At 40.8% G+C, this 12514-nt stretch overlaps 1 protein-coding gene across 1 annotated transcript in view; it reads left to right on the top strand.

Annotated features, from left to right (window-relative positions):
• Positions 1-11730, top strand: part of LOC133466343 (protein shisa-8) — a 75446-nt gene extending 63716 nt beyond the window's left edge. The window contains exons 4-5 of the mRNA XM_061749931.1: positions 1686-1802; positions 4688-11730. Coding sequence (XP_061605915.1) covers positions 1686-1802; positions 4688-5190 — 620 coding nt within the window. The 3' untranslated portion in view covers positions 5191-11730. The remainder of the gene's footprint in view (positions 1-1685; positions 1803-4687) is intronic.
• The last annotated feature ends 784 nt before the right edge of the window (positions 11731-12514 follow it).

Here is a 12514-nt window from a genome sequence, read left to right as displayed (position 1 = left end):
TTACCTTATATTTGAATTGTGTTTCCGCTTAAATATAAAAGCACTTCATAATGAATTCCATATAAATCATTGTGCAAATGCCATGTGAAATTTTGGTGGATTTTGATTAGGTTAGTGTCAGGTTCATGCTTAAAATCTCCCCATTAAAATATATACTTGAAACATAGCATGTCACAACATGTACAGTATATTTCAAATGACTTCACTCTGGATGCTTGTCGAGGAGTCAAATAATTAGCTCGTCTTTTCTGACTTTTAGTTTGACTTTACTAAAGTGCACTGCTGCAAAACTAGTTGTAGTGAAATAATTCAACAGATGTATCAAAAATAAAAGAGAAAGGAGCAGGAACTAAAGCCAGAAAAGCAAAAAGGACCCATACGTGGTTGTGCTACACTCTCTGGGAGCTCTCTGGTGACTGGGAACAGCCCTGTGGTCAAACTGGAGACTGGCCAAGGATCTTTCCATCAATTAGTTGATTTTTTTTCCCCCTCCGGCAGTCTATCGCTGGCTGACTCCCTTGCTGGTTCTGTTCATCTTTCTCTCTCCCTGTCTGTCCCGTTATTTCCACTAGTGTTTGCTCGAAGAATGCTTGAGAATGTAGGATACTTAAAGAGCAAAAGCTCTCCCCCTTATCACTGTTATTAAAAAACACTCAAAGATCTGTAATTGCAGGCACACATCACGTTTTTGTTTGTTTGGCGTAGTTAATTTATAGGTCATAAATGATGTCTATTTTGGAAGTGCAGGTGGCCCCAGCCAGGCAACAAGCGGTGGTCGCATGCAGCTACGCACAGATAAAATGACATCACACAGTTGTGCCTCTCAGCTCAGCGCGGCGCACACAGCATGTCATCGCTGCATATCAATTACACGGGGAATTGAAGATGTGCTTCAAATTCAATCAGTCAGTGTTTGTGGCACATCTCTCACTCTATGGTAGTCACCCTACATCGCCCCCTGTCCCATTTCCACTCCTCTGGATTCCCACTGATGGGACTCTCAGGCATTGGAGGGATGGCGGACACAGGTGTTAGGTTTATGAGTCTGTAAAGGCAGAGAATACAGTGGAAGCTTCAAGGTTGTTTGCCCCTGAGGTTCTACGATTCTGACTGCCACTAAAATGCTCAGGGAGAATGTAACTCTAAAGTTTTTACAAAAACTGCCACCATGAAGGATGCATGATCAGAATATTATGTGAGAACTGAAGAACAAATTTAAACACTAATGGATTAAAACTCTACAGGTATGTCTGTTTTGCTTTTTTGGGCAGAACATGTGGGGCAGCATTTTTAAATGATGTGATACTACGTATTATACATAGTAGCATTTGATGAAATGTGTGTGAGAGATAATGTGTGTGTGAGCTCTCAGGTTTGTGGTCAAATTGTCATTTTGTTGTCATAGTGTGTGTTGAGTTGCACCTCTAAAGGCGATATGAAGAGATTTTTTTAAATTTCAAACTGAAATATTATGTAAAGGGGCTGACGCAAAAGCACAAATGCCCATTGAGCCTCTGATAATCATTACATGTGCTCCGATTCTTGTAGCATCAGAATACAGTGGCCATGGTTTGCAGAATCATAACTAAAAACTAATGGTACATTAACTTCTTGTAATTATTTTTTCATTTAGGGCTAAATTTTAATGCAGACTCTCTCCCTCTCTTGCTCTCTTTTACTTTTAGATCATAACCATTTGAATAATGCAGCCCTGTCTCCTCTGGGTCCAGCCATGGCCTTGTCTCACCCTCATAACAACCTGGGAATCGGTTTCAATAAGTACTCCTCACTGAAGGGTGTAGGTAAGTATACCACTCACTCGCTAAAATATGCTGAGATAATAAATACAGACATATGGTATACTGTACATGAGATAAGTAGCAAAAGAGTTACAAACACCAACTAAATCCCCAGCACTACCACTTCGTTATACGTAGTATGGGTTATGCTGTAGGTCACGTTAATGGTGTAAAAGGTTTTGAAATTATATTGTTTTCATTTTTTTTTTTTTTTATATCACAAAAACATGGGATTTTAACAGGGTGTGTAGACTTTTTATATCCACTGTAGTTGTCTTCCTTTTTGGAATTTGGAACTCAGTTATGCATAACATTGAACCGCATTAATAGTCCATTAGCATTATGAAACCGGGGAAGTCCAGTATTGATTATAACTGGGATCAGCACATATTTATGGATGTGTTTCTCATCTGTCTCAAGCTCAGCCACTAGAACGCTGACATTTATTGACAGCTGACCTTTCTCTAAATAGAAATGTGAGCCTGTGAAAGAAAGTAAACAGCAATGACAAACTAGACTTGCTGTTAAGAAAAAGGAAAAAGGATCGAGATGGGACAAAGTTGCATGATGTACAGTTCGACTCCAATAATAAAATCACAAAAAAAGATGACGTATTGTTTGTGTCAATGCAACACAAGTACACATGCATCCCCAAGCGAGGTGTTAATGGTGAGTAACAACAGTCTGGACAGAGGCAGGGTGAGGCGACTATGTTCAATCCTGCAACTCGCCCTCTGGGTTCTCTGACAGACCCTAATGCAACATTTACATATACAGTAGGTTCACATAACACAAACGTGTAATCATTTGCATAGACGTACACGTGCACATGTATACCATCATTAGATTCTGACAAATGAGAAGAACAGAGTGAGCAACGAGGAAAATACTACTCACTAAAAATGCACAGACAAGGTAGCTGAACAGTCTTGCACTCAAGTTTGAATTATTTCCTACAAAAAGTATATTTAAAAAAAGACATACTTCGAATAGGAAGAATAGGTTAAACTAAATAATAATAACACACACATACAAGTCACTGGTGGCTTGCCAGGTGATGCAGCATGTGTGTGAGCCATTCTGCAGTCTTTATGAACACATTTTACACCACAGAAGACCTTAGACACTTGTGATTTTAAAGCTACACATTGTAAGATGTACAAATGTAAAATTACTTTTCTACACAGCTCTACATATACATCACATATTTTTCTCACTTTGTGACAGAACAGATGGCCACGCAAACACAAACTGCATATGTATTGTACATATGCATCAGGATACTGAAAGAGTCCACCTTTTTTTCTAAACAGCTGGTTTTTCTTGAGGAAGGAAATTATTCATAAAAAAGGAAAACAAGGTTGATGGTGTCTTAAGGCCAGTGTGTGTCTGTGTGTGCATGTGTGGGTGCTTGTGTGTGTGTGTGTTGCGGAGTGAGGGGACTGCAATGGTGATGACCGAACAGCACAGTTGTGTTCTTCTCAGGGAGTTGGCGCTTAATCCGTCATGACATGCTGAACCCGTTCTACTTTCTTTCTGTACGGTTTTGTGCAACACACCCTCATCATCTTGCTTCTCCCTCTTTTTTGTAGTTGTCTGTTTTTCGGTGAAGTTGTTCTCCCTATTTTTCATAATAGCATGCAGACAATTCAATGTTTGGGTAAATGAATGATTTGCAGCACTCGTATCCTCTGTGATGCAAACAGCCTGCAGGTTTCATCTCCTTTGCGTCGACTTTTTAATTTGTTCTAAAATGACAGATTGTTAGGAATGGGGATAATAATTGATTTATTGATCGTTAAGGATTCTATTGATTGTGTGGAATGGATTTGAAGCATTTTGAGGCAAAATGGAGTGCATTAGTTGGCTGCAACCAGCAGAGGTGCTGTTGACTTAGTCTTAATACATTTTCTGTCTAAGGCGTGCAAAAGAATGACAGTGGGAGGCTCACACCCGTACAGTGAATGATTCCATATATGGACGCCCTGAATGGCTAGCTTGTATAGGCTTTTATGGCTATTGTACTTGGTACTTTATCACATTTATTAAACCATAAAAATATAGAGCGCTAGTTAGAGAAGAAGCGGGCTGCTACAGAGAGACGACGTGGCCGAAAATAAAGAGAAGAGTGGGGCCTTGGTGGAGGTTTGCGATCTACTGTGTAATATTCTAGTAACAATATAGTCATTGTAGGATTGCTAAAAGAAGACCTGTGGAATGAATACTTTTGGACAGTTTATGTACGTGTAACAAGTTGAAGCTATTGAACAGTGTTACCTTGACTTACGAGTGCCCCGAGTTACGAGTTTTCTTTTAATATTAGCCGTTGCTTGGTGGATTTTTTAGTTTTTTGTCTTGAGCCAAAATTTGAGGTGAACTTGAGCAAGCTTCAGATACGCTGCCACACGAGTGACGTGAAAGAAAAGCGGAGGAGAGCACTTTCAGTCATTTATTGAACGTGACAAACGGTCCAACACACACATACAAAATGAGAACAAGGAGCTGCTGTATACCGCAATTTACACCCAGACGCTCCCGCTGAACTACCAACTCTAGTGCTTGACGTCACACACTAGACCACACCAATTAAAGGCAAACATCCAAAACACAAACACTACCGTATGGACAGTAATTACACGTTTAAAACCTGTTTATTTCTTTACATTGTCTGTTATTATGATTTATTGTGTTTTAAGACAATATAGCTCTATTTTTATTTATTAAAAGCGTAACAAAAAATAGTGGTGTTTGCAGGGTACAAGAATGGATTAATGGCATTTCAATGGGGAAAACTGATTTGACATTCAAGTAAATTAAGTTATGAGCTTGGTCATGGAAGAAATGAGCTTGTAAGTCAGAGTGACTTTTTCTCTCTCTTATCAATCCAGACACAACTCCCAGAGACTACTACAAGAGCTACCCAATGGTAGATTACACCCATCGCCAGTCTCCTCCTACTTTCCAGCCAATCAAATTCCACCCGAAGGAAAAGTCCTTCCTCCCGCCACCCGACATCCATGCACCGCTGGCCATTACCATCAACGCCTCCCAGATCCCCAAACCCAAAATATCCAAAACCAACACGCACCCGCTCACGTCGGGATCAGCCTTCAAAGCCTGGGACCCCAGCAAGAGTCACGTCCAGCGCCCGGCTGCATCACACATGGTCCTTCAGGGCCCGCAGCATCACCACACCATCCAGCAGCAGCATCACCAACCACTGCACCATCAACCCAACAGCCGGCGCCAAGCCTACTCCAACAAACGGCAGTTCAGCATTGAAACGCTGCCCGAGCTCTTCTCCCAACCGCTGGGCTACGGCCACTCGCCGCACACACACCCCAAGCACAAGGGACTGCCTACCAACAGCAAGACAGAGGTCACTGTTTGAACGCGAAGAGATCTGAAACAAAAGAATACACTTTGAAAGATGTGCTCTGATATCTTTTGTATCCACGGCCTAACTGCGGGAGTGGCGAGCAAATATCGTGTATGATAAGACTTTTTTTAAACTGCCTTTTCCTTATCATATTTGACAGTAATAACGTGGGTGTGCGTTGGAAGATTACTGGATCAAAACAGCAGACAAGCTGAGAAGGTGGTGGCTGTGATGTAAATAATTGATTGGCTTCTCAGTGTGTTGGCATAGCGCTCAACTCCGTTCCATCCCAAACGTTCCCACCCTAGTGACTCGGCATTGCTGTGTGGCAAGAAATCCCACATGAAGGCCCTATTTACCCTGCATGCACCAGCTCAATCTACCCATTTTTTTCCTATCAGAGTCTGCGAGGGCAGTGTTTCCCCCCCGAGACTGTATCTTCCCATCACCAGAGACAATGCCATCATGTTGTCAGTTCCCACCGCCCTCCAGCCAGCAGAGGGGTGAGAGATCAGCCTGGCAATTCATACCAGAGAGGAGGGTGAGGGTTATTTGCCTTATTGCAGCGGCAAATAAGAGCATGAGAGGAACGTGAACTACAAGAGTGGTACAGAGTACACACTTGTCAAAAATTACAGAGGGTACCCAGGAGCGTCAGAAACCACAGTCGCATCCACCCCCAAAGCATGAGAAAAAATACATATTCCTCTCTCATCACACAGCAGCCTCAGAAACTGTGCACATGAATAAGAAAGCTCTGTTGTAGGTAATTCCAGTCAGACTCCCTTGTGATCCCGCAAAGGCTACACATACTTCAGAATGAACCACAATAGCTGAAAAGCGCAAAAGATTGCAACTATCAAGGTCTTTTTAAAGTCATTTTCCCCTTCCCATCAACAGAATTTAAAATTCTAATGTATCAGCATGATGACTTTAGTGGTTGCTGCAAAGCCAGCAAGCTTGAATTGAAACATTTACACTTACACTGCATGCAAAATGAAAATTATTTTTAATTACAAAGGTTGACCTTTAACCATGCTAGCTATACTACAGGATAGTTTCATAGTTTCAATTCATGCGCATCTTTCAAGAGCAACATAATAGTGTTTGGAGGGCAACAGCCACACGTTTGCAGAAGTCTCTTCATCAACACTAATGATAAAATCATGAGTGAGTCCGTGTCAGAGTCCAGTGATGCATACTTTCCTAGTATGGAAGTTCCTAAATGCAGCAGAGTACTTTAGTGCTGTACAACTATTTTAAGCAAAGTTGTCCCAAGCCTCCTTGTGACACAGTCCGTCTGAACTGCACACAACAGACCAACAAGCAGTCTGACTTATTCATTGAATTCACCTTCATTTGTTTTCATCAGGACATGCTGCAGAGCATCTCGTATGCTTGGCACATGCTAGTACATCACATTGGAACCTATCACATTGGAACCTAATCGAACAGGATCATCCAGCAGGGTCACACACAATTTAGCACCTGGTCTCACTCTGCTGCCTTACAGCCTTCTAGAAGACCATCCTGAACCTCTTGCAGTATTTGCCTGAACCTTGTTAATCTCCCTCCAGAGTAAGTCTCTCATAAGAGTTATGAAGGGAAGCGAATCACTGCAATGAGTAGAAAACTAATACAGTTTGCTGCATTACTCAGAAAGTATTTCATTTCAGAAGTATATGAATAAGGTAGACCACGACGTGTCCCACTAAAGTATCCTCCATATGTTTGTGATAAAGCATGTGTACCGTATTTTCACGATCATAAGGCGCACCGTATTAAAAGGCGCAATCTCAGTCATGGGGTCTATTTCTGTATTTAACACATACATAAGGCACACCGTATTATTAGGCGCAGGCATGGTAAAGCATACGCTAGCTTAAAACATACGGTAGCATGCATGCACGCTAAAACAATGTTTTTAAAAAGGCAGCGGGAGCAAAACTGAGTTTGGTTGTACTTTATTGAAGTATTTAACAATGTACTCACGTTATGTTTGATCAATCCTCATCCACAAATCCATCAAAGTCCTCATCTTCTGTATCCGAAATGAACAGCTGGGAAAGTTCTCCATCAAACATGCCAGGTTTCCTCTCGTCATTGTCAGAGTCAGTTTCGTTGCCGTGCGGCTCCTCAGAAATGATGCCGGGTTTTACAAAAGCTCGAACAACAGTGCAAGCAGACACGTTAGCCCAAGCATCCACAAGCTTTGTCAAGCTCCGAGTTATTGCACTCAGTCAAATGGTGAGTGTAGAGACACTTCTCCCGGCTGTTCTTTGCTCATTAATCCATTGCTCGGGCCACGTCGCCTTGTTTCCGCGGAAATTCAGCTTTGTCTTCTTGACTTGGCGAAGCTCGTTTTCCTGCTTCCTCCACTTGCGAATCATGGATTCGATGATCTTGAATTCTCTCGCGGCTGCTCGATTCCCATGTTCCTCCGCGTAACTGATAGCTTACGGGTTAAACTGTGCTTCGTAAGCGTGTCTCTTTGTAGGTTTTCGACTGCGGTCAAGCCAGCCTCGACTGCGGTCAAGCCAGCCTCCACTCGTAAAGTAGCAGTCAAGGCAGCCGCCCCTAATTTTGTTCATACTAGGCATTGCGGTAATAGGTCGCCAACTTGAGGCGAAAGCCATCTTCAAAATAAAAGCTTCCCAATAATGCAGACGTCAGTGCTCTTCGGTTAAGGAATGCAACCAGCAAAGTTAATTTGAATCTTGAGATACATTTAAAAAATGTAGTTTATTTGATATCTTGGGAAAAATAAATGGTAAATGAACTGCACTTATATAGCGCTTTATCTACACCATCACAGTGCCCAAAGCACTTTACAAAGCCTCGCATTGATACACACATTCATAAACCAATGGGCGACTGCTGCAATGCGAGACGCTGCCAGGCCCACTGGGAGCAAATTAGGGTTCAGTGTCTTGCCCAAGGACACTTTGACATGCGGACAGTCGTAGCAGGGATTCGAACCTGTTCTACCTACTGAGCCAAAGCCACCCCAACGTAATCCCATTGGTATCGCAAGACAAGTCCAAATCTGTGCGACAGACCACCAAGGACTCCACTAAAAGAGGTTTGATGAAGATATGATATTGTATTTCAAAATAAAAGTCTGAAAACTGCATATTTTGGTGTCATTACCCCTGACTGAAAACATCTGTTAAAATCTATGAGCTACGTCCGTATTATTGGGAGGCTTTTATTTCGAAGGTGGCTTTCGCCGCGAGTTGGCGACGTATTACAGTAATGCCTAATATGAACAAAATTAGGGGCGGCTGGCTTGACTGCTACTTTACAAGTGGCGGCTGGCTTGACCGCAGTCATTTTCGGGGGTCCTTAGCCAAACCGATGCACATATCGGAACTATATACCTACTGGGGGCGTGTCTTTAGCGTCCTCTGTCACGCGGACCCTTCCCCCTTTACGTCCGCATGCTGTCCTCAGTCACGTCCACCTTTCCTCTATATAAGCAGCATGTCGGCAGGAAATGCTCCCAGTCAGTCAAGCGGAGTGCTCATCACACAACAACATTTATAGATTTTGGAACTCGGTGCACACATAAGGCTCGCCGCATTATAAGGCGCCCCGTCCATTTTGGAGAAGATTTAAGACTTTTAAGTGCGCCTTATGGTCATGAAAATACGGTATGTAAAATCTGTTACCAATAATTAGTCAGTTCAAATTAAACTGTTTAGTGACTAGGATATATGAGCAATAAATGCCATAGTTTCTTCAAAATTTAACAAAAATATATTTTTTCTTCTTAAATTTTGAGATGGCGCATACTGGTACTAATGCACACATCGTCCAAATAAAACTGTGACCTCTGTTCTACGTAGGGAAAAAATATATATAATAATAATAATAATAATCTTAGCCAACTCAAGTCTAACTACTATGAATCCAATGTTTCCCCTCCAATACAATTCATTCAGTGAAAATAATGCTACAATTATAAAATATGGCATTTTGACAGTAAAATATAGCATTTTCAGCATATCATGGCCATCATGTGGGATTTTGTATGTAACAGTACTGGAGACGTCTGCATGGGGCAAAAAAGCTTTCTTCAATTGTAATTATTACATTGTCTAATAAATTCAACATCATTATAAAGACACTTGATAATTTTAATTTGAACTAACTAATTATTGGAACCTGATTTTTTTGTGGAACCATTTTTCTGATACTCACAGTTATACTTTGTGGTCATCAAAGACAATGCATTTCTGGTGTACATACTTTATTGCCATAGTCAGTCATCCAGATTCTCCAATTTACATCTCAGTATTAAGGAGCCACAAATGTACACAAGTGGGGGTGAGGCAAGCAGCATAGTTAAACTTTAATACGAGAGAATAAATTAGCAATATAATGCCCCACTTGTGCAGCAGCGATGGCTTCTCCACTGTACCACTTCAAGATGTGAAAAACCTGTTAGGCAAGCTGTTGGAGCGGTGCTCAGTGCTACTGGCATGCTTTTGTAATAAGGGATCAGCTGAGAACGGGGATCATGAATACAAAAGCATCAATGGGATGTGCATCAAACACATTCGCGCTTATGCTCTTGCCAGCGACGCACACTATGTAATGCATCATGCTGCAGGTTCCTTTGTCAGGGGCCTCCCCTTCTCACTGACTTATTCTCGCAGGGCGCCACACTTTTAGTGGGTCACTTCATAGGAAAAAGCCTCCGCCAAAATATTCCGTGGGGTTCTGTCCTGAACAGCTCGGAATGCATTAGAGGTTTAGAACAAACACGGAATGACGGTGAGTAAACAAGCAATACAGTTATGTGTCAGGGAAGCAATAAGTGCCCAACTGAAAAAATTGAGTCATAAGAGTTAGTTGGTTAATGATGAGACAGAAAAGAGAAAAGGCATTGCATGGATTAATTGGTGATTTTACATTCAGATTTGACATGATGTCTTGGTTCTTTCTCTCTACGCAAACACTCACCAAGGACACACTCTCTGGCTGAAGCTGCACAGTTTCAGCATTTTTGCATTTCTATCAATTTTTGTAAGCAATGTATTTCAAGCAGCACTGACCTCTGAGGTTATGACAACGGAGCTAAAAGAGTGGAACTTGGAATCAGTACCTACGGCTCTCAGGTTACTGGTATGGATTTGAACCTGCAGCAAGCTCTAGGGGACATTTTTGGGTGTGAGATTTTAAGGAGACACCGTGAATGGTGGATTAAGACCTTTTTATCCTTGTGCTCTTTTGGAGAAACTCGTCATCAGAGATGCATTTACTGGTGAACAAGAGAACACAAGGTTTTCTATTTCCAACCTGGATCCAGGAAGCAATGCAGCATGTTTTTTTCTTCTTCAGTGTTGGATGGACTTTGGAAAAACACTGCTGGCAAAGCGCTACACAGGCCTGTAATGTACAAGACAATGTAAATACTTGCACAAGAGAGGTGCAATACTAATGATATCTTCCATATACTGTCCACAGCCTTGCGGCTCAAAAACAGGACCAAAAGCCTTGAAAGGGAAAAACGTGAGTACACCAAACTGATACTTTGACATCCAAAAGTGTGTAAATGCCGAGACGTTTTTGGATCATCAGCTTAGTGTGTAATTTCTCCTCATAAATGACAAACTATGGCTACGCTGGCTAAACTCGGCGCTAACTGACTGTTGTTTGTAAATCTCTCCAAAAGAAACAAATGCAAGTATTCTACCACAGGTTTTCATGAATGCGACCTGGTAGACATACTTGGGCTCCAAGATCCCTAGCAATATATAGATTACGGTGTATGGGTTTTTGTTTGCTGTCTGTTTTTTGTTGGTCGTTTTGATTGGTTTTGTATTGTGCTTTTACAAGAATTGAAATAACTACTATATATATATATATATATATATATATATATAAAGATAAATAGATATAGATATATAGATATGTTCATCTGACCAATGAAAGTTAGACGTGCTTCCAGATTTTAGACTCATGGCTGCACGACCTTTACCCCCCCCCCCCTCCCCCACCTGGCTCGCATTCCCTTCTTACCAGAGGATGTCATATTTTTGAAGCTTGTGATCTTTCGACATTGTATGGTACACACGCCCTCATGTAATTAATGTGATAACATATTACATTGTATCAAAGTGCTTTGCCAACACATTAGCTCAATGTGGGAGGAGGATTCAGATTTCTATCTGCAAAAAATAATAATAATAATAAAAATAAAAATCATGCATAATTTCATGATAAATTGTACCAGGCAGCAGTAGGTCGGTCGCCTTTGATTGCTATGTATTAACTGTGTATATACAGTATGTATGCTGTTCCACTTGTCTGCTGTGAAATGTGTTGGGTACTCAGCTTACAGTATATAAGGGCTTTTTATAGATATTAAAGCAGACTGGGTAATCTGATGTCACACATTGTAACTGAAGTCAAATTTATTTGGAAGTTTTTGGGGGGTTTTTTAGGGAAGAAGGGATAATAAACAGATTTTCATGCATAAAAACGTATAAAAATGGCATTGGCCTACTGTATGTGTCCTGTTTGAATAAATCTTTGTGTAATACAGCCGTCATCTTGTGTTGCCCTTTAATTGTATTGTGATTTATTGCAATGCCTGCTTGTTCATAGTGATGTAGAAATGTACTGATCACATGAGAGCCTCCCTCTGTCATGGAGCTACCCAAAGTATTAGAAACAGCTCTCATGATGCAGTTCTACAAGTTTGCATTTTCATGTAACAACAAACAACACGCTTGTTGTTGTTTGTATATACATTTAATAGAAACCTCAGATTGAGATGGTAAAAACAGATGACTAGTTGCACATGAATTAACCTACCATTAAGAGAAAAGTTGCAAAATGATACAGGGTTGTTGGGAACTACTTTTTCTTCCACTTTTAGAAAGGAACAATCCAGGTAGGCTACAAAGGAAGAAGAAACTGTGGAGTTTAAAGCATCGCTAAGTATAGGTGCTGTTGGAGTTGTGCAAATTAATAAATACGGTTATGAAAGAAGTAGCAAAATGCATGCATGCTTCAACAAATAGCTGCATGAGTTCATATTTGTATCATTGAGATAATATCATATAGGTGGAACAGGATAGATTCATTCAGGTAAGGTTTTCCCAAAGAATTTATCTCGCCATTGTGAACTTAGAAAAACATATACCGGAAAATTTGGATGAAAAATCACGTATTATCTATAGAATATATCTATTATTATTTATAGTCAATCTAATTTGCTTTCACTGTTAAATAATTATTTTAAAATGCATGTACCGTATTGACTAACTTGTGCAATTATTGTGACATTTATTTATTTAATTAAATATTTACTGGCAATTTCAAT

Source organism: Phyllopteryx taeniolatus, chromosome 16 (genome assembly GCF_024500385.1).
Source record: "Phyllopteryx taeniolatus isolate TA_2022b chromosome 16, UOR_Ptae_1.2, whole genome shotgun sequence".
In the NCBI taxonomy this organism is placed as follows: Eukaryota; Metazoa; Chordata; class Actinopteri; order Syngnathiformes; family Syngnathidae; genus Phyllopteryx; species Phyllopteryx taeniolatus.
Note: the sequence above shows the minus strand (reverse complement) of the source record. Positions and strands in the feature narration are given on the sequence as shown.